This window comes from Pristis pectinata, chromosome 6 (assembly GCF_009764475.1).
Source record: "Pristis pectinata isolate sPriPec2 chromosome 6, sPriPec2.1.pri, whole genome shotgun sequence".
NCBI lineage: Eukaryota > Metazoa > Chordata > Chondrichthyes > Rhinopristiformes > Pristidae > Pristis > Pristis pectinata.
This window is the reverse complement of record NC_067410.1, coordinates 63,254,226-63,275,051: the sequence shown is the minus strand read 5'-3', so window position 1 is coordinate 63,275,051 and position 20,826 is coordinate 63,254,226. Positions and strand designations below refer to the sequence as shown.

The window sequence follows — 20,826 nt, the reverse complement described above, 5'->3', positions numbered from 1 at the left end:
AGGAAGGACAAGAAATCCTTTATTGCAATGTACTACAACATGCCACGGCTTGGTACGGCAACTGCCCTGCCCAGGATTGCAAGAAACTGCAGAGAGCTGTGGACACAGCCCAGCACATTACCGACACCAGCCTCCCCTCCTTGGACTCTGTCTTTATCTCTCGCTGTCTTGGTGAAGCAGCCAGCATAATCAAAGACCCCACCCACCCGGGACATTCTCTCTTCTCTCCTCTTCCATCAGGTAGAAGATACAGGAGCCTGAGGGCACGTACCACCAGACTTAAGGACAGCTTCTACCCCACTGTGATAAGACTATTGAACAGTTCCCTTATACAATGAGATGGACTCTGACCTCACGATCTACCTTGTTGTGACCTTGCACCTTATTGCTCTGCACTTTCTCTGTAGCTGTGACACTTTACTCTGTACTGTTATTGTTTTTACCCGTACTACATTAATGCACTCTGTACTAACTCAATGTAACTGCACTGTGTAATGAATTGACCTGTACGATCGGTTTGTAAGACAAGCTTTTCACTGTACCTCGGTACAAGTGAAAATAATAAACCAATACCAATACCACAGCAAGAAAACACAAGGAATGTATTTTCACCATTGAAAAAATCTTCCATTGAAGCTTTTAAGCTTTCCAAGTGTGCTATTTTTTTCATCCGTGTAGCCTGTAGATTTCACAATCACAATGTTAGAGTATCAGTATCTGAGCAGACTTATGCCCATCAAGTCTGTTCTGCCATTCGATCATGGCTGATTTATTTTTCCTTCTCAACCCCATTTTCCTCCCTTATCCCCATAACCTTTGATGCCCTTATGAATCAAGAAACTATCAACCTCGGCTTTAAATATACCCAATGACTTGGCCTCCATAGCCGTCTGTGGCAATGAATTCCACAGATTCACCACCCTTTGACTAAAGAAATTCCTCCTCATCTCTGTTCTAAAGGGATGTCCTTTCATTCTGAGGCTATGCCCTCTGGTCCAAGACTCTCCCACTTCTGGAAACATCCTTTCCACATTGGTTTCATAAACCACCTTAAAACTCACTAAATGGGAGTGGATCCCAAGAAGACAAGGAGGAAGAGGAAGAAAGTGGGCAAAGAAAAAAGGTGAAGTGGATGTGAAAGATAATTGAAACAATAAATCCTGCCCTCTCAGAACAGAATAAGAAAGATTATTTTCCTGCGACTCTGTACTATAGAGATATACAGCAGAGCAACAGACCACTCACCCATTCAGTCCACGCTGACCATCAACCATCCATTTACACTAATCCTACATTAATCCCATTTTTGTCTTCCCCACATTCCCATCAACTCCTCTCCAGATTTTACCACTCACCCACACACTAAGGACTATTCACAGTGGCCAATTAATCTACCAACCCACATGTTTCTGGAATGTGGAAGGAAAGCAGAGCACCCAGAGGAAACCCACACAGTCACAAGGAGAATGTGCAGACTCCACATGAAGAACTCCCAAGGACAGGATTGAACCTAGGTCTCTGGGTCTGTGAGGCAGCAACTCTACTAGCTGCGCCATGGTGCCATAATCACTGGATCATCTTTTAACCATGAGAAAGGAGGGGTGTGTATCATAATACACACAATAATGATACACACCCCTATTTTCTCATTGTTAAAGGATGATGAATGATTACTCATTGTTTCACGAAAACAAAGGATACAATCCAAATACACCTCTGCCATTGCTTAATGGAACCTCTCTCTGCCATCTCTATGATAGGAGCTGCGTATTCAAGACCCATGCATCCATACTGATACTTTAGAGTGGTACTGAGATCATTGCTTCATCACTAGTGGCTTTTTCTGATGAGATTTTAAACAGAAACCCTGGAGATCCTCTGACCATCCTTCAAAGAAGGTCTGAAGTGCACTCGAAAGCATACTGGTTAATATTTATCTGAAAGCATCTTCCTGTTGCAGAAGTGGCAGAGACAGGTTCCATCGAGCAATGGCAGTTAGATTGTAACAAAGATCATCATTGACAGTAGCATTTGTGGCACTTTGGCATGTGTAAAGTGTATGCCAACATTTCCTAAATTGCAACTAAAAGTACTTCATTGGCACCAAAGCATTTTGGGAATGCCCCTAGACTGTAAGAAGTACAGTAGAAATGCAAGTCCCAAATAATCAACTGAAATGTATAAGCAGCAGCATTTTCTCTATTCAGCTTGGAATTCCATATTGAACTGGAACAGTGGTTCCCAACTCTTGAACGCAAATCCCCACTCGTTCACACCTTGTAAAATTTCTGCTCTTACCCGCCAACATCTGATGACTCCTTTTAAAGGTTTACTATCTTTTTGAATTTTCTATTTAAATTATATTAGTGATGAACAACTTCTAATCTTTGCAGCACCCCTCTCCCCCACCACATACCCCCAAGTGTCTGTGCATCTGAGGCTGGAACACAAGATATGGACCTGCTATATTATGATAACTAAACAATGACCTTCATGCTTTGAGGCTGGAACCATATCCATTGCTTCAGGTTGGCAGTGAGCCATGCATGCCCACGTTCTGCGGTTTGAATCTCAGCATGAATTGAGTTAGGTAATGCAAGTTGTGATCACATAATGAGCATAATAAATCTGGCTTGGTGCCCAGGATTAGAATCTGCCATGCTTTCCAATTCTAAGCAGCAACTAATCCTTGATTTAGTCATCAGGGTCAGCAGTGGTATCTCCCAATTCTCACTGATATGTTTCATCCCAAAAAATAAGCACCTGCATGGAGCAAGATACTGTTGTGTAAAAAGTTTGGAGGGACATTGGGAATGAGCTGTTCAGAATCTGGCATTTGTAGGGAGGTGTTATAAATAGAGTAAGACTTTTATTTTAGGAAAAAAAACACTCAAAAACTGCTGGCTGCTGCTAATTTTGGCTTTGTATGCAACAGGGATGGACGGACAAGTTAAAAGAAAAGAACAGCAAATCATGGCCATACCAACAGATAACTTTAGTTAGATGGGATGAGAGAAACACAAATAGCTAATAAATGGAGCTATGATGTACTTTCTGGATCATTCTGTTTTTAGTTCAAGTGGGAAGGAGGCAGCATACTTAGATCTGGAAAATTATGGGATTGGTAAGTAAATGAAACATTGAGTTCATCTAGAGAACCAAGTTGGGTAAAAAGGTTTATTTAAGGCATATACAATAGGAAATATTACTTATTACAGGAAATAGGCCATTTGGCTTAAAAGTCCATGATGACAATTAAGTTCCACATGAACTTTTCTTCATTGCTAACTGCCAAAACAACATTGGCCATCTCAATTTTTCCACTCCCTTATTCACTCTAAGTTACCCACTTCTGAACTTACAGCACTCTGCTCACCAAGAACCAACCCTGATATCATCATTAAACCTACTGATAAGAGTGTGCTGTATGATCTGGTGAACTGACCGCTATCTCGCAGAGGCCAAATGTCACCTCTTAGACACCTCCTTATGCCCCCCTCTGGAGCATGCTTCCTCCACTGAACATCAGGCCTTCATTTCCTCTTTGCTCCACAGTCTCCAGCTAGATTGTCTCCCAATCCTGCACACAGTCCACTCTACCTCCTCCCCAAATCTAAATGTAGGACTGTCTATTGTTTCAGCATGCTCTTGCCACACAGAACATATTTCTTCCCACCATTCTTTCTTCTCTTGTTCAGTCACTTCCAATTTTCGTCTGTGACACATCAGATGTTCTTCGTCACTTTGAGAGATTTTTGTTTTTTGGTTCAACTTCACTTGAGGCATTGAACCTCCAATGCCACACCAGTGTGGTCTAAGGGACCTCAGCTTCTTCCTTACAAATAGCTCCAACCAGTTACCCTGCTCCCACAGTTATTTAACTAGTTGAACTCATTTTCACATTCAACAGCTTCTCCTTCATCTCCACTCATTTTCTCCACATCAAAGATGTAGCAAGGGGAACTCACAAGGGCCCAAGCTATGCCTATCTCTTTGTGGGATATATGGAACATTCCATGATTTAGTCCTATTCGGTCTCCTTTTTTATCCTTTACACTTATGACTGCATAGGTGCTGCTTCTAGCACTCATACAGAACTCCAAAATTTCATTACTTTTGCTGCCAATTTCTATCCTGCCTTCACTTTCATAAGGCCCATCTCGGATTCTTCTGGGTTTTTCTATCTCCATCTCAGGACACAAGTTAGCCAGCAATATCTATGACAAGTCCACAGACTTCCACAGCTATCTTTATATTTACCTCTGTCTCCTGTAAAGACTTCATTCCATTTTTCCAGTTTTTTCACCTCTGTTGTATCTGCTCTCATAATGAGATTTTAAACACAGATGCATCTGAGGTATCTTCTACGATCCTAAGAGTATGATGCAACAATAAAATAATCCTGTATTGACAGATTGGTATGTAAATGTATAAGCTGCCATTTAAAATCTCAAGACAAATCACAGCAAGAAACCAGTCTGCCTCAAGAAAACACCCACCACAGGTTTAGTGTGGTTGCTGAATATATGGTGTTCAAAATTCTTAATATGAACTAATAAGAATTTTGAACACACCACTGAAAAAAATGGTGCAAAGCAAACTTGTTGATTGCACAAAAACAATTATGAAATAAGTATTGAATCAAGAATGAAAAGCCTGGTAGATAACAAAATTGGTGGTTGATGCAAGTTTCTTGAATTGGAGGGTGGTGAATTACTGTTTTTCTTCAAAGAGAAGTGTTAATAATACAGCTGTACTTAATCTATGTATATACAAAATACAATCTGGACTGGGATACAATGTCAAAATCTAAAGTCAAATGCATGAGGAAACTAAGTGACTGCCAGTAAATTTCATTACATATATCAGATAGATTAGCTGCGGCGTGTGAAGATTCCTACAATTCAAAGTAAACAGTGAAGGATACAATATCTTAAAACAAAACATAAACAAACACGGACAAGGTAACGATATGTTACTGATATAATGTCAGCTTCCAATGACAATAAACAATGACAATACTGTGTTTATGAGATAGGCTTTCCAAACTCCACTACTAAACTCCAACAGTAGGTGGAGCACTCATACTTCCAGCTTTACAGATCTTCCACTTGGTTTTCGTTCCAACTTGCTTTCAAATATAAACATGCACATTAACCCTTCAAGTGTCAGGTTTTTCTCTGCATGTACTACAGGGATATCAATTGTTGCTTGCACACATTAAGGGGAACCAGTTCCTAGCACCTGGTATTGATAATAAACCAATATCAATATCAGGTGCTAGATTCGTAATCTCTCACTGCAGCTTCAGAGGAATCGCTGGATAAATGAGTATACTGCTCACTGCCATTTCTCTGAGGTGTTTTTAGATCTCATTAAGGTTACTGAGAGATAGGATGAATCCCAACACACATTCTAATCACTCAACATTTCCACCTCTCCATTTTGTACTTCACCTGTGTCAGATTGACATTGAAGCTGCAATAGCTGTTGTATACAGGTCCTCTCCAGGTTACGAACACACGACTTATGTATACCCATTACACAGAAACAAGCATTTGGGAGACCATCGATATGAATTTGCCGGCTGCTACAGGCATCTTCTGCTGTGTGGGAACTTGGTTTGCAGCCACATTTCCTACTTGCGAACTGCTCGGGTTACAAACAGTTCACGGGAACAGAACCCTGCCGTAACCTGGGTAGGACTTGTAAATACAAATTCTTTCCAAGGACATACAGAATAACTGGAGTCAGTCACTCAGTTCCTTCAGCCTAATCTTCCATTCAATATCATGTCTGACTGGTACCTCTATTTTTCTACCTTTAATTCATATCCCTTGATAGTTAGTCAACAAAAATCTCATCCAACTCAGTTTGAAAGTTTCAGTTGAGGTACACAGCCTTGTTGTAAAAAAATTCTAAATTTTCACAACCCACGAGAAAACATTTCCTTATATTGTTCCAAAATTATTTGCCTCTAACTTTAAGATTGTACTATTCCAACATGCCCTAGACGTTCACTGAAGAAACAGCATTACGTAGGTTCAAACTTGGGCCTTTAGAGTTGAGATGGTGAACTAAACTCACAGTTCATTGAACCAGAAATAAGATATCTTTATTAGTCACATGTACATCGAAACACACAGTGAAATGCATCTTTGCATAGAATGTTCTGGGAGCAGCCCGCAAGTGTCACCACACTTCTGGCGCCAACATAGCATGCCTATATACCGTTCTAACAGAAATTCTTGGGCTGGACATATTGGCGCAGTCTGTTTACACAGTTCTCAAGTTGACCAAAGGGCCTGAACCTGTGCAGAACTTTTCTAAGTTTGACATCTAATAAGGCTCATGGTGACATACAACCATCCATGATGTCAATATTGCATTTTTGATTGTCTTAACTAAAGCTTTGTTCACATGTCTTTATTAGTGAAAGCAACACTTCAATATTATAATAAATCATGCAAGTGGTAAGGTTCCAGGCTCAATCCCCAGTCTGCAGTTGATCTCAACAAGTGCAACTGGTTGTTCCATCGAGGGAGAAGAAACATCAGCCAATGTTCCCTGTTCTGATTATAACATTTGATCTTTGCTTGAAAATGTTTACACACATAAGGTCAAGAGAGGACTGGGTCAATTGTGAAGGTCTTTATTGTAGAATAAGACACAAATCAATAATCATTGTCCAAACTGTCATGAAATTATGACAAGTTACTAAAAAATGCCTGGTCCCTGTGGAGCAATGCTCAGAGAGGATGATGCCTTTAATAGGAAGCTATCTAAGTAAGTGCTGGAGAAAGAAGTGAAAGATTAGACTGATATAGTTAGTGGAAGAGTAATGTTAGGAGGCTCATCAGGAGTATAAATACTTGAAAGAAGCGTATTTGGATTCTTAGAAGGCTGTTAATAAGATCCAATGCAGGAGGTTGGTTAACAAGGTTAGAGCAGGTAGAGTTAGAGGTAAGATGCTGACGTGGATTGAGAATTGGTTAATGGACAAAAGTAAAGAGTGGAAGTAAATAGATCTTTGAGGTTGGCTGGCTATGACTAGTGGGATATTGCAGGGACTGGTGCTTGGACCCAAAGGTATTCACAATTATAGCAATGATTTGGCTGAGGGAATTGAATGTCATATTTTAAAGTTTGCTGAACTGGAACTGGTTATCTCTCTTTAAAGCTGCCGTTAAGCATGTTGTGCATTCCCTATTTTTGTTTTATCATGAAATCACTGCAGTACCTTGACTAACTTCTCAGCCTAAACATCAATGCACCCTATGAATCAATGTAACCCAACTCCTGCACCTCTGCAAAAGTCAACCAGAGAAAAGCATCACCTTATTCAGCAAGCACGTTATTTCACTATGAGATATCCTCTATCTCAAAAACCACTGCATTCTCATAAAACAAAAGTAACAAGCATTTATGTAGTGGAATTTCACAGAACTGCCAGACAAAATGAGATACTGAGCCATGTAGGAGGTGAACAAAAGGTAGGTTTTACAGTAGGACAAAGAGGTGGCAAGGCTGAGTAATGGAATTACAGTGTTTAGGAATGAAACAGGGAAAAAGTGCTTTTGGTGGACTGATTAAGATCAGGAACCTTGGATAAGTACAAGAACAAAGGGGATTATGGAGACAGAGCTATGGGGTGGGGTTGGGGTTGGGGTTGGGTGGGGGTGGAGGGGGTTGCAAGACAGTATTTTAAAATTGAAATGTTTCTGGACCAGGTGCCAATTGTAAGTCAGCAAATACAGTAATGATACACCAAGATCAGGAATACTTCCAGCCCTTCACAACTTCAGAAGTGCCACTTTCCAAAACTGCACGCTAATGGTCGTTTCATTCTCTTTAGTCAACTGTGTCCACGTTTCTGTTACAACAAAGATTCCTCAGCTCAAACAATCCATTCTTCAGGGAGGCCAACCATAAAAGGACATTATGCAGGTACGTAGCCACAATTAATTCAGAGTAATGCTGCGTGAATGGGGCGATTGTTTTACTATGTTTCTATGAAGCAGGGGAAGGCTGAGGTCAGCCCCATGCAAAGGCAGAGGCAAGGGCAAGGACAAAACAAGTTTATACTTGTAAACTCCCAGGTCAGAGCACATGGAGTTCATTTTCTTATGCAAGTAATCTGTGAATGCTCCTCCCAGTGGCAACAATAGAGCAAATTAGAGCACAGTCTCACTTTCTACTCAATTTCTACCTCCTTTGGCCCTTCCCACAGAATTCCCCCAGTCTCAACCCTAGCTTTGGGAGACTACTGCCTTAATGAGGGGGAAGTGTTTGTAATTGTATGCTCTTGACATGGAATTAACATCCAAATTCAAATCTCTCTCACAGCACCTGAGAAAAGTGAACAAAAGTAGGCCAATCAGTCCCTCAAAGCTGTTCCCACCAACCAATAAACTCTTGGCTGATATATACATCAACTCAATTTGTCCAACTTTGGTACACAGCTCTTCATACCCTTTGCTAACCTAAACTGGAGGTTGTTAGAGATTATCTGATTGCTACTATCCCACACTGAAGAGCAGTGCACACTGCTCTAAATGATGTCTGAGGATGAGGAAATTCAAGAACATTTGTGAAGGAGTGATCGCCATAACAATTCAAGGACTCCATTCCAAAGGTAGAAATATTTGCTTTCATATAGCACCTTTCACAGCCGTGGAACATCCCAATTCGTTTTACAGCCAATTGAATACCTTTGAAGTGTTGTCACTGTTTTAATGTATAAAACAATTTGCTAAGAGCCCAAATTCTCATATGCAATATTATGAAATGATGAGATAATCTGCTTTAGATGCCTGGGCAGTTAATAATCTGACGAAGGGTCATCGACTTCAAATGTTTGCTCTGTTTCTCTCACCATAGATGCTGTCTGATTTGGTGAGTATTTCCAACAATGTGCTTTTATTTTAAATTAAAAGGGAACCACTGTAAACTAGCTCATTTAATCTTTTTACTCTTCCCTTGAAATTACCATTTCCTTCTAGCTCGTGACTCAGGAATCATGAACAACCATTAATATGTAAAAATCACAAAATTGCAAGTGTTAGAAATCTGCAGAAGTCTGTACAAATATTTAGCAGATCAAATAGCATCTGCAGACAGTGAAAGAATTAAAAATTGAATGAAAGGTCACCAACCTGAAAAGTTAATTCTGATTTTCTTTCTTTGATTTACTGACCATTTCCAGCATATTCCATTTGTAACACTTCAGGTCAAAGAACTTCCATCAGAAATGAGATGTTGGAGAGAAAAAAGGTGTAAAGTTGGGGGAAAAAAGGGTGGGGAAGAGGGGCAGAAAGAACAAAACGGATGGACTGAGTAACAAAGGATGAGCTCCTACTTTGACCATTGTGTCTTTAGCTCCAAAAAACTGCTATAATGAATCTCAACATTCATTCAAGGAGCAGCACCCAATGATCTGATTTAGCACATTGTAGCCTTCTGGATTTAACACCAAGTTCAATAATTTCAGATAATCAGTCATTGCAGACTTGTATCTCACTTTTCCAGCATTCAGCGTCTTGCTTCTCTTAGTAATTTCAGTTTACACTTGCCTTCTATGTACACCACTCCCAGACATACCTTTTGTTATTCATTAGCCTTTACCACTCTCTTTAGATGGCTCCTCCAGCACTCGTGTCATTCAGTCTCTTTTGATCTTCACCCCATCACAGACCTTCTCCTTTGTTCTGACAACACCACCCCTTCCTCCTCCAGGGGCTCCAACTTCCTCCATTTCCCGAAGGCATGCTGATAGGTTAACTGGCCAATGTAAACTTCCCCTTAGTGCAAGTAGGTAGCAAAAGAATCAAAGGCAAGTTATTGGGTATGTGAGAGAGAGTAAATTACAAGGCTAGAGAGAAACATGAGGAAAGGGAATAGGACTGATGGGATTGCTCTGCTGAGAGCTAGCATGGACTCGATGGGCTGAATGGCTTCCTTTGCTGCAACAAGCAACTAAAATCCCTGTTTTTCTAGGTTTATGATTATTAATCAATGCAAGTTGTTATTATCAAAGCAAAATTAAGCTAATGGCAACAAATTAGCATTAGAACCAAGGATAGCGGAGATGCTGTGAATGTTGGATGAGAAAGACAGGTATTTCTTTGCTTATCCATTTCCAGGATCTGGGCATTGCTGACAAGGCCAATATCTATATTCCAGTCCCAAATGCCGCTGACAAGGTGGTAGTGAGGCACTTTTTTTTGGAAATGCTACAGCCCTTCTGGTCCTCTTGGTCGGTAGGCATCGTAGTCGGCATGGACGAATTAGGCCAAAGGGCCTGTTTCCGTGCTGTATAGCTCTATGAATCTAAGAAACTTCCTCAGTGTTGTTGGAGAAGGAATTTCAGAATTTAAACCCAGCAAGAATGCAGCACAATGATAGGTTTCCAAATCAGGAGGGGATGTGACTTGGAGGGGAACCTGAAAGTTTCCATATGACTTAAGACTTTGTCTGGACGGTAGAGGTTGTAGGCTCGGGAGGTGCTTTCAGAGCAGCCAAGACAAGCAACTGCAATGGATCTTGTCGATGTTACATATTGCAGCCACTGTGTGCAAGTGGTGGAGAGAATGAATGTTTATAGCTGTGGATGGAGTGCCAATGAACTGGGCTGCTTGTCTTGTAAAGAATGATCCAGGCAAGTTAAGAGTATTCAATCACACTACCAACTTGTGCCTTGCAGATGGTAAGAAAGTTTTCAAGTGTCAGGAGGCGAGTCACGCTCTGCAGGATTTATTTAACAAACAAAACAGGTTAACAGCTAATGATCTTCACAGTTTCCAATCCAATTTCAACACATTTGCCTCCACCAAGTAATTGGAACAAATGGAACTGCACTGCTGTAGATAACCTCATCAAGAGAAAGGAGGAAGTGAACTATTACTTCTGTTATCAGTTACTGTCACTACGATATATTTCAACTTGAAGAAAGGTGACAAAGGTGACCTAGAGAGAGCATGCCTTCATAAGTAGAAAAGTGCCCAGGAATGTCCTGTCCACAAAAAGCAGGCCAACTACCATTGCATGAAGTCTACACTGATTCATCCCCAAAGTGATGCAAAGTTTCAATGTCAGTGCTAATCAATTGGAACTCAACAATAACCTGTTTACCATTACTCATTTTGGCTCTTGCCAGAACAATTCAGTTCCAGACCTTACCACATGCAGCCCAGCTCCAAACATGGACAAAGGAGCTGCAGTACAAAGGTGAGATGAAAGTGACTACATCGAGGCAACTTTTAGGCTATGTGCGCCATCAAGGATCATCTTAAAATTTGAAGTTAATCAGTGGAAAGCAGTTGCGACTCTTGAAGCCAATCTTGTTCTCTTCAGACCAGGGTCCTAAACACAACCTTCTGCAGCTGCTTCATGAATAAGTTTCACTTGCAATGATAACTGCATAACATTCAGTTTCCATTCACATCTCTTCAGATAAAAAAGCGGTATGCATTCTGCAGCAAGACCAAGATAACACAGAAGCCTGTACTAAAAAGCAACAGTACTCACATCATGCCAACAGTGAGTATTGACCAACTCCAAAAATCTTCTCCTTGATATTCATCAGCATTACTGGCAAGCCAATCTACTCAGCATCAACATCTTGAAAAATAGTGCCATTCAAGACACCTGAGGGTGTACTATATTTCAAGACCATTTATTTGGACGTAATCACTATTGCATTGCAAGATGACAGCTAACTTGCATACAGCAAATTTTAGCATACAACATGTTAAAAAAAAAGGGCAAATTAATCTGTTTTAGCAATGTTGAGTGAGGGAGCATCTTACACTACACTCAGGTCATTACTTTGAACCCAAGGTAGTTAACAGAATTAGATTATTTAAGATTTTCAACAGTAATGGAAGACAAGAAAAACACTCTGATGCTGGAGGAACTCAGCAGGCCAAGCAGCATCTGTGGAGAAATGCAGGCAGTTAACATTTTGGGTCAGGACCCTTCTTCAGGACTGAAGATAGAAAAAGGGGAAGCCCAATGTATAAGAGGGAAAAGCAGAGCAGTGATAGGTGTACAAAAGAAGGGAGGCAGGGTGGGCACAAGGTGGTGATAGGTAGATGCAGGTAAGAGACAGTGATAGGCAAGTGCAGGGGAGGAGGGGAGAGCAGATCCACCGGGGGATGGGTCAAAGGTAAAGGGGGAAAAAAAAGAAGAAAAAAGGGGTATAGAAAAAAAGAGAGAGAGGCTAGGAAAAGGAAGAAGAAGCATGGTTGGGGGGGAGGGGGCGGGATTACTTAAAGTAGGAGAATTCAATATTCATGCCATTAGGCTGCAAGGTTCCAAGACGGAAAATGAGGTGCTGTTCCTCCAGTTTGCGCTTGGAATTCTCCTGGCAGTGGAGAAGGCCAAGGACTGACATATCAGTGATAGTGTGGGAGGGGGAATTGAAGTGACTGGCAACAGGGAGATGCAGGTCGCAGTTACAGACAGAGCACAGGTGTTCTGCAAAACACTCACCTAGTCTGCGTTTGGTCTCACCAATGTAGAGGAGGCCACACTTGGAGCACCGAATGCAGTAGGTGATTTTAAAGGAGGTGCAGGTGAATCTCTGTCTCACCTGAAAGGACTGTTTGGATCCCTGGATGGAGGTGATGGAAGACATGGGGTGCATGCAGATGTGGGGCACTGAATGTGTCTATATAACTGTGTACCTGTGCGCGTACAAGTTTTAACTCATTTCATTTGTTGCCTTGTTTTTAAAAATGTTGTTCAACTATAATAAAAGCCCCATTTTAATGAAGGCTTCATATTTGAAACATTAATTGCCCTGTTCTCACCATAGATGCCTGCTCTCAACTTCCATTTGTTTCTTTTACACCCATATTTTTCCTTCGGTTAGTGAAGTGTCAGAATCAGAATTAGGCTTATTATCATTGACTTATATGTTGTGAAATTTGTTGTTTTGCGGCAGCAGTACTGTGTACAGACATAAAATTACTATACTGTATACTACAAAATAAATAAATAGTGCAAAAGAAGGAATAATGATGTAGTGTTCATGGACCGTTCAGAAATCTGATGGCGGAGGGGAAGAAGCTGTTCATAATCATTGAGTGTGGGTCTTCAGGCTCCTGAACCTCCTCCCTGATGGTAGTAATGAGAAGAGGGCATGTTTCGGATGGTTAGGGTCCTTAGTGGGGGATGCCGCCTTTTTGAGGCACCATCTCTTGAAGATGTCCTCGATAGTGGGGAGGGTTGTGCCCATGATGGAGCTGGCTGAGTCTACAATCCTCTGCAGCCTCTTGCAATCCTGTGCATCAAAGTCTCCATACCAGGCTGTGATGCGACATGCTAAAGACTCAAAAAGGTCAGAATGACTACTTCAAAATGTCAATTTCTCCTGGCCTGTCATCTTGACAGAAAATGCTGGAAACAGTCAGGAGGTCAGGCAGCATCTGTAGAAATAAGACACAGGTAAAGGATAAGGTCAAAGACCCTTCATCAGCTTCTGATGATCGATCTCCAACCTGAAACAATATGTTTTTTTTTGATGCTGCCCAATCTGCTGAGTGTTTTCCAATATTGCTCTTTGTATTTCAGATTTCTCATATATTTGACATTCTACTTGCCCTGTATTGACAAGCCTGTACCTCAGCCCATAATAGCTCAAAGCATAGGTAGATTTCATGGCAAAAAGATTCATATCAGCAGCTAATTTCACTGGAATAGTATCATCTAACTGAAAACAAAGTTTCTTGGAAGTGTTTATAAGATTGGCATGTGATGACAAATCAAAACAATTGTCAACTGTGGCGAAAGAGGGATAAAGAAGATAGAGATACAGAGAGAGCACAAAATCCAAGCAAAGCTCCAGCACAGTAGTAAGAGTGCCAGGAAAAGTGGTCAGACATAACATGCCAGGCTCATACTTCATAGCTTGGAATAGTTATCAATATTTTGGTTGAAGAAATCCTGTACATCTTTATGCCACCTAAATTTAAATCATTATGTATTTGAAATCCATCCAAGGTTTATAAAAATCCACACTCAGATTATTAACCTGCATCCATGAGCATTTTCTTCAGATTTCAATATTTTGCATTTCTAAATGAGATTATAATTTTTTTTAAAAAGCTCTCTTGCTCTCATTTGGTTGCTTAGCTATACACATGATGAAGGCTTCTGATAGCTGTGATTCAGCCTAGGCCAATACTGATTGCAACCTGTGTCAAGTGACCTGGCTTGGGCCAAGGCTTGGTCAAAGGTAACATGAGCCTAAACCAATGACCCAGGCTGTTTAGCTAACAGCTATCTAGTGTATGCCCTGCAATGGATATTCTCTGATTTTTTCCCATTTTGGGGTGCCAATGAACAGAAAGTCACCACATGACAAGTCACCTGTGCCCCATCCAAAGTTCACGTGATCCATGCTCAAACAGTCATCTATTGAAAAACACAGCAACTCTGAGACCACTGCATTCAAAGGAGTAACATCCACATTAACAAGAGCTGTAAAAGCAAAAGCAGGATTTTAAATTATATGTTCCAGTGAAAAGTCAACAAAACAACTCTTACCTTGGTGAAGGCACCAAGACCCCCGGTCACAGGTTTAGGGCTCTGGACCTTGGGATGACTTCCAATGGGGCACAAAGGCGGCATAGCTGCAAAGAGCGCATCTTCTTGCTAGAAAAAAAATGCACGTTCAATCTATAGACAACTCATCGAGAACACCTGATCCTTTATCCAGATTTAGCAAAGAAAAAGTAGTCCAGCCACACTGTGCTAAGTGATGGGCCAGTGCCTACAGATACAGACATACCTAATTTAAGTTTAAACAATACCCACAACATACTTGTTGTCATCATTAACTTTGGGAAAAAGGCGCTGACTTATGAGAAGCAATAATGGGCATTCAATGATTTGGCCACCAGTGGGGTAAGAGAGAGAAAATTTATTGTCGTGAGAATTATCGCAGTTTCTAATAGTAATCTAAAAGCAAATAAACGGGAAATTTGAAATAAAAGCCAGAAATACTCAACATGTCAGGCAACACCTGAAGAGAGGGAGAGAGAAAGGGAGAGAGAGAGAGGGATAACATTTCCATATGAAATCTCTCTCCCCCACAGATGCCTGACCTGTATTTTTTGTTTTTTATTCCAGTTTTCAATAGTTCTGCAATGTTATTTTTGGTCAAATTAACAACTTTTATCTAGTGATTTTATTCAAATGAAATCGAAGGAAATAAATTTTAAATTGCAGCATATGCATCAAATAACCATACATGCTACATCAATTTAAGGGGAAAAAATAAACCAGGGTGTAGAATTTCTTAGATTGCACAAATATATTGGCTAAACCAATTGCAACAGAAATACTTCTGTGTCATGCCTTTATCATCTCCAGATTCAACTCTTTCAATTCACTTTAACAAGCAACATCTGTAAACTTCAGGCCATCTAAAACCATAATGCTCCAATCTAGGCAACATTCTGGTGAATCTCCTCTGCACCCTCTCTCCAGCACCATCACATCCTTCCTATAGTGCAGCAACCACAAATGCATACAGTACTCCTGGCGTGGCCTTACTGCTGTTTTATACACCTGTAACATAACATCCCATCTCTTGTATTCTATACTACGGCTGATGAAGACAAGCATCCCATATGCCATATACACATGTGGCCACTTTTAGGGATCAATGGACTTGGACCCCAAAGTCCCTATATTCATCAACACTAGCTAGGGCCCTACCATTCACTGTGTACATCTGATCCTTGGTTGCCTTCCCAAAATGCATCACCTTGTACCTGACAGGATTAAATTCCCATGAAAAATAAAGTACTGCAGATGCTGAAATCTAGATTAAAAATATAACTATGCTGGAGGAACTCAGTAGGCCAGGCAGCATCCGTGGAGAAAAGCAGGCGGTCAACGTTTCGGGTCAGGACCTTCCATTACTGTTGCTCTGCCCAACTTTTCAGCTGATCTAATATCATGTTGTTGCCTTAAACAGTCTTCCTTGTTATCTACAACACAATCAATCTTTGTATCATCTGCAAACTCACATCCAAGTCAAGAAACAAGAAATTTAAAGCATAAAATGACCCAAAATACTTCATAACCGATTGGTAATTTTCAAGCGTAATTACTGTTCTCAAGTGGAAAATGCAGTGTCTAATTTATGCATGGTGAGTAATGGCTGATATTTTAGTAATCTTGGTTGGGAAATGTTGTCAAGATGATTTAAATGATGATTTTCACATGTCTCTAAGTACATTCCAACCAATTAAGTACTTATGAAGTATGCCTGTGTTGTAATGTAGGAATATTGGTCAGCACAATGGGAGAACTCCCCTGCTTTTTTTAAATCACTTAAATGTTTGAAATATTCAGTCATTTATATCAACCAAAGAGAACTTAAGATTAATGCCAATTTCATTGTTCCTGGTTATTTTAAGTGTCCTGTTTATTTGGGATAGAAACAGCTTTGTTCACACCCTTTGATGTGCACTCAGTTCAAAAAAAGTCAGACAAAAATTCCAAGATATTACAGACAGTGGAAATTTGAAATAAAGGTCAACTTGCTGGACAGTACCAACTTGCTTCCACTACAGTTCTGTGGATTCTAAGGTAACTAGTGAGTCCTATGTGGGATTCACGGATGGGACAGGTAGAGCTTGTCAGGGCACGTGGGTGGGATGATTGCATTGTTATGCATTCCTTCTGTTTATGCTAGACTTCCATGAGTTCCTTTTGGCTAAACCTGAAGTGCACGCTGTCTTCCTGGATGTTTCTCTGCATTTCAGGTTGAAGACCCTTCATCAGAGCTGGGTATGAGAGCTCTTTCCCAGAATCTTCCACTAGAAACATTAACTCTGCTTCTCTTTTTACAGATGCTGCCTGATTTGCTGAGTGTTTCCAGCATTTTCATTTCCTATTTCAGATATCCAGTGTCTGCAGATTCTGATTTTCACCCCTTCTCTGTACTTCATGCCCCGTGCTGTTCCAGTGAAGCTCAAAGTAGACTTGGGAACAGCACTTTATCTTCTGTCTAGGCATATCACATCACCTCAGATTCACTGAGTTCAGCTATTTCAGATAGTGAGCATTTGCAGTATTTTCTGCTTTTAAGCATCCATAACATTTTCCACTCTTAATGATTTAGCTTCATTTATACCTCCTTCAGCCTAACCCTTTGTTCCCTTCCCTATTCCATTATCTTCTCTGTAGGCCTACATAATATTTCATGTTGTGATAAATTTGCCATTTCATCTCCTCTGTCTTCCATCTCTTTACAGGCCCTTCCTTTTCTTCTCTCTTTCCACTCGATTTGCATCTTAAAACAATTGCCAATGTTTCCCTGTTCTGATGAAAGAGTATCCACCTGAAACACTAACTCTCTTTCTCTCTCACAGATGTTACCTGACCTGAGTATTTTCAGAATTTTCTGTTTTTATTTCATATTGTGTTTTTGAAATATATTGCCACTTCAAAAGAAATTCACTGGCTGGGATGTTCTTAGGATATGAAATATACTAGCTGAATGCAAATTCTCTCTCTGCAATTTGCTTATTCTGGCTGATTTTCCCCCAATCACACCTATTTAAATATCTTAGAGAAATATAAAGAAGACATATCACCTCAGATTTAGTACTCATTCACAATTGGGAACAGTACCTTCTTTCTGAAACAAGAATCTCCAGTACAGTTTCAAGATAGCAATCTCCTACAGTTAACCTAACTTGCACCTCCAAGACAGTACAGTAAAACTCCAATAATCCAGCAGCCTTTGGTCTCCGGTACTGCTGGACCAGCAGATTTTTCAAACTATTACAAGTTACTCCTTTAAAACCCAAATATACTCTTATTTCACACTTTTTATACATTACATAGTAGTATAATGAATTTTCCAGTGAACAGAATGAGTTTAGAGGGAGCAGGAAACATAGAAGCACTCCAGATCCCGGCTTCAACTGCAAACCTACACAAGTTCCTGATCCCTGGTGTTCCAGACCCCAGCCCCAGCTCTAGCTACAGACCTGGCCCACAGTCTGGACCCTGGACTCCGAATCCCCATCACCTCCGCCCTGGCTCTGGCCACACCCTCCATGCACTCTAGACCCACAGCTCACATTCTGAACTAATGAATGACCCAGATGCTGAAACATCAGGATTTCTGAACAATGGATGTCAGATTATTAGAATTTTACTGTATACAGTCAAAGGTTTCGCAGACATGTTGTGCTACATATTGACTTCTCCAAACTTGTTTGTGAACTGGCAATTTGCACAGATTGATATGTCCACATATGGTTACATTTTGTTGTTAGGATCACAGAATGATGCAATGCAGAAGGCAGACTTTTGGTCTATCGTGCTTGAGCTAATCCTGTAAGAGACTGTCCATTTGGTCCCACTCTGTTGGTCTTTCCTCATAGACCTGCAAGTTTGAATATATATCCAAATCCTTCTTGAATTTAAAATATTTTTCCACAATGCCCTCAGGCAATGCATCATAGATTACAACCACACTCTGAAAAATAATCACCTCTCCTCTGGTTTGTTTTCTATTTAGTATAAATCTGTGTTTTCTTGTTCATAGCCTGCCTATCACTGGTAACAGTTTCTAATTACATGCTCATCAAAACAGTTCAACTTTTGGGCCATGCAAGGCCGGTAGGAAACATAATAATGGTTACTGCCTCCCTATGAAGTGACCAGGATTTCTTCAAAGGTCACTGATCAGCTGCAGAGACTGATCAATGCAAACTTTCTCTAGTTTTGGTATCCAAGTCAGACCAGAATAACACTGATCTCTGGCAGTTATAATCTTCAATGTCATTGTTACTTGCTGACAGAGTCGATTTCGAACGGGATGTCGTGAAATGCACCCTGGCACTTAAACAAAGCCATTTCATTGTATCAGAGAGACTCTTACCTTTACAGCTGTTGCAATGAAACTGCTGCCATGGATTTTTGGGATGGGTGAATGCGTACCTTGTGAAATGCCTGTCTGCTTAGCTGTGGGACTCCCTGCTTCAAACAAAAGAGATAAATAAATCATATGAATTTGAAAAAAAAACTATTGGACAAACTGGGAGTTGAGATTTTTTTGTACAAAAACAAGGCATTTCCCTTGGGTGGCTTTAAATAACTTGTAAATGGGGAGAGTACCTGGGTCAGTTAACACCATGCATTTTACTAACACATCAGTATGATCTGGCTGCCTGAGAGGAAGGCCAGATCAGGTAGCCTCTTATAAAAATGTCACTTCACTTTGAGGTATTTATCTGGATGGCTCAGCACATTGCTTTTAAAGTGTACCTCTGCCTAAAGGGCTCCAAAAGGTTTGAGTGACTGTCAACTTTTGATTGAACTGTTCTAAATAATATACTTGCTCTTTACCAATCTGAAATAACACAGAACCTGCTGGAAATACACAAGAGATCAATCAGCAGCTATAGAAAAAGAAAAAGTAAGATTTCAGCCTGCTGATCTTTCAGATGCAAGAACATCAACCTGTAATATTAATCCTGCTTCTTTCCCCATGAATGCTGCCTGCCAAAAACTTCCAAAATTTTCTGTCTTATCAGACATATTGAGAATATTAACAAAGTGGAACCACGTACCAAAGATGTGGTGAGTCAAGTAGTAAAGGGGCAGTGATTGGAGCAACAAACTTATGTCCTTAAACATGCCTAAACATAGCTATATTTGGTTAAATATGTCAAAAGAAAATATATTTCAGGTGACTGGCCCTTGGAAGTGGTTTCGATTGTAGATCTGGCTCTCTGCAAAAATATTCTTACCTAGCAAATGTCAATGTCAAAGATCTAGAAAATACTAGATATTTGTTCTGTTACTCAGTAGGTGAAATAGGGAATAGGTGCTTTGCAACTCTGAAGTATTTGCATTTTTTTTGAGTGAATTTGAAAATAAAAGCTCATGTTATTTGAGTTACAGATCCTTACGCTCAGGCAATGGGTCACAATAACATTCTTAATGTAGTGAAGATGCCCTTTACAATTAGCTGTGCCTTTAGCCAAACCAAAGCTGCAAAACTGAAAACCAGCCAACCAAGTTTAAAACTACAAGAGTATCTAATTATGCCCTATCAACAAAGACCAAAGCAAATTCAATCTTCTCTCACTGATTAGCAAAGTGACATTGCTATCACTTACCAATAACCTGCTTAGTGACACCCAGTTGGTTTCTGTTAGCCCAGTCAACTCCATCCCTCATTTCAGCCTTGATTCAAACGTGAAGAAAAGGAGTTGAAATCCAGGGGCAAAGTGAGAGTAACTACCCTTGAAATGTAGCCAGAATTTGGAGGAGTGTTGCATCAAGGAAAATCTTACCTAATCAAATTGAATAAGGATGAAGACTAGCTGGAGTCATATCCGATACAAAAGAAAATAGAAGTGGCTGTTGGGAGTCAAATATCCTAGTTTTAGTTCCAGGACATTGCTGTGGGATTCCTGCAAGATAATATCCTAAGCTGTTTCATCACTAACTTTCTCACCATGATGTCAGAAGAGGGAACGTTTGCATATAACTGCAGTACATATACAACCATGCACAGAAATGTGTATACTTCTCTCAGTGTGTAGAAATGATGGGTGGAGGAGGTGAAAAATATATGATACTAACAGTGGTGCGTGTGATTAGTTATAGTCCATACCTGTATTTGATGTTGGCACTCCAATCACTTGCCCAGGCTTGTCTACAATAATGTAGGGGTTACTTATGACAGAGACGGATGATCCTTGCTTCATGTGGACAGGTGTGGAGGTTGGTGTGCGTGGCAAAGGAGAGTGACATGGTGTTGAGATCGGGGATCCTACAGTAGCA

At 40.4% G+C, this 20,826-nt stretch overlaps 1 protein-coding gene across 6 annotated transcripts in view; it reads right to left on the bottom strand.

Annotated features, from left to right (window-relative positions):
• The window catches only part of yeats2 (YEATS domain containing 2), a 119,467-nt gene that overhangs the window by 65,613 nt on the left and 33,028 nt on the right, over positions 1–20,826 (bottom strand). For 5 of the 6 annotated variants that reach the window (XM_052018827.1, XM_052018826.1, XM_052018822.1 and 2 more), the window contains exons 12-14: positions 20,657–20,815; positions 18,914–19,011; positions 14,551–14,658 (exon numbers count right to left, since the gene is read on the bottom strand). In XM_052018827.1, the coding sequence (XP_051874787.1) occupies positions 14,551–14,658; positions 18,914–19,011; positions 20,657–20,815 (365 nt within the window). The remainder of the gene's footprint in view (positions 1–14,550; positions 14,659–18,913; positions 19,012–20,656; positions 20,816–20,826) is intronic. The other variant, XM_052018823.1, reaches the window with a different exon arrangement.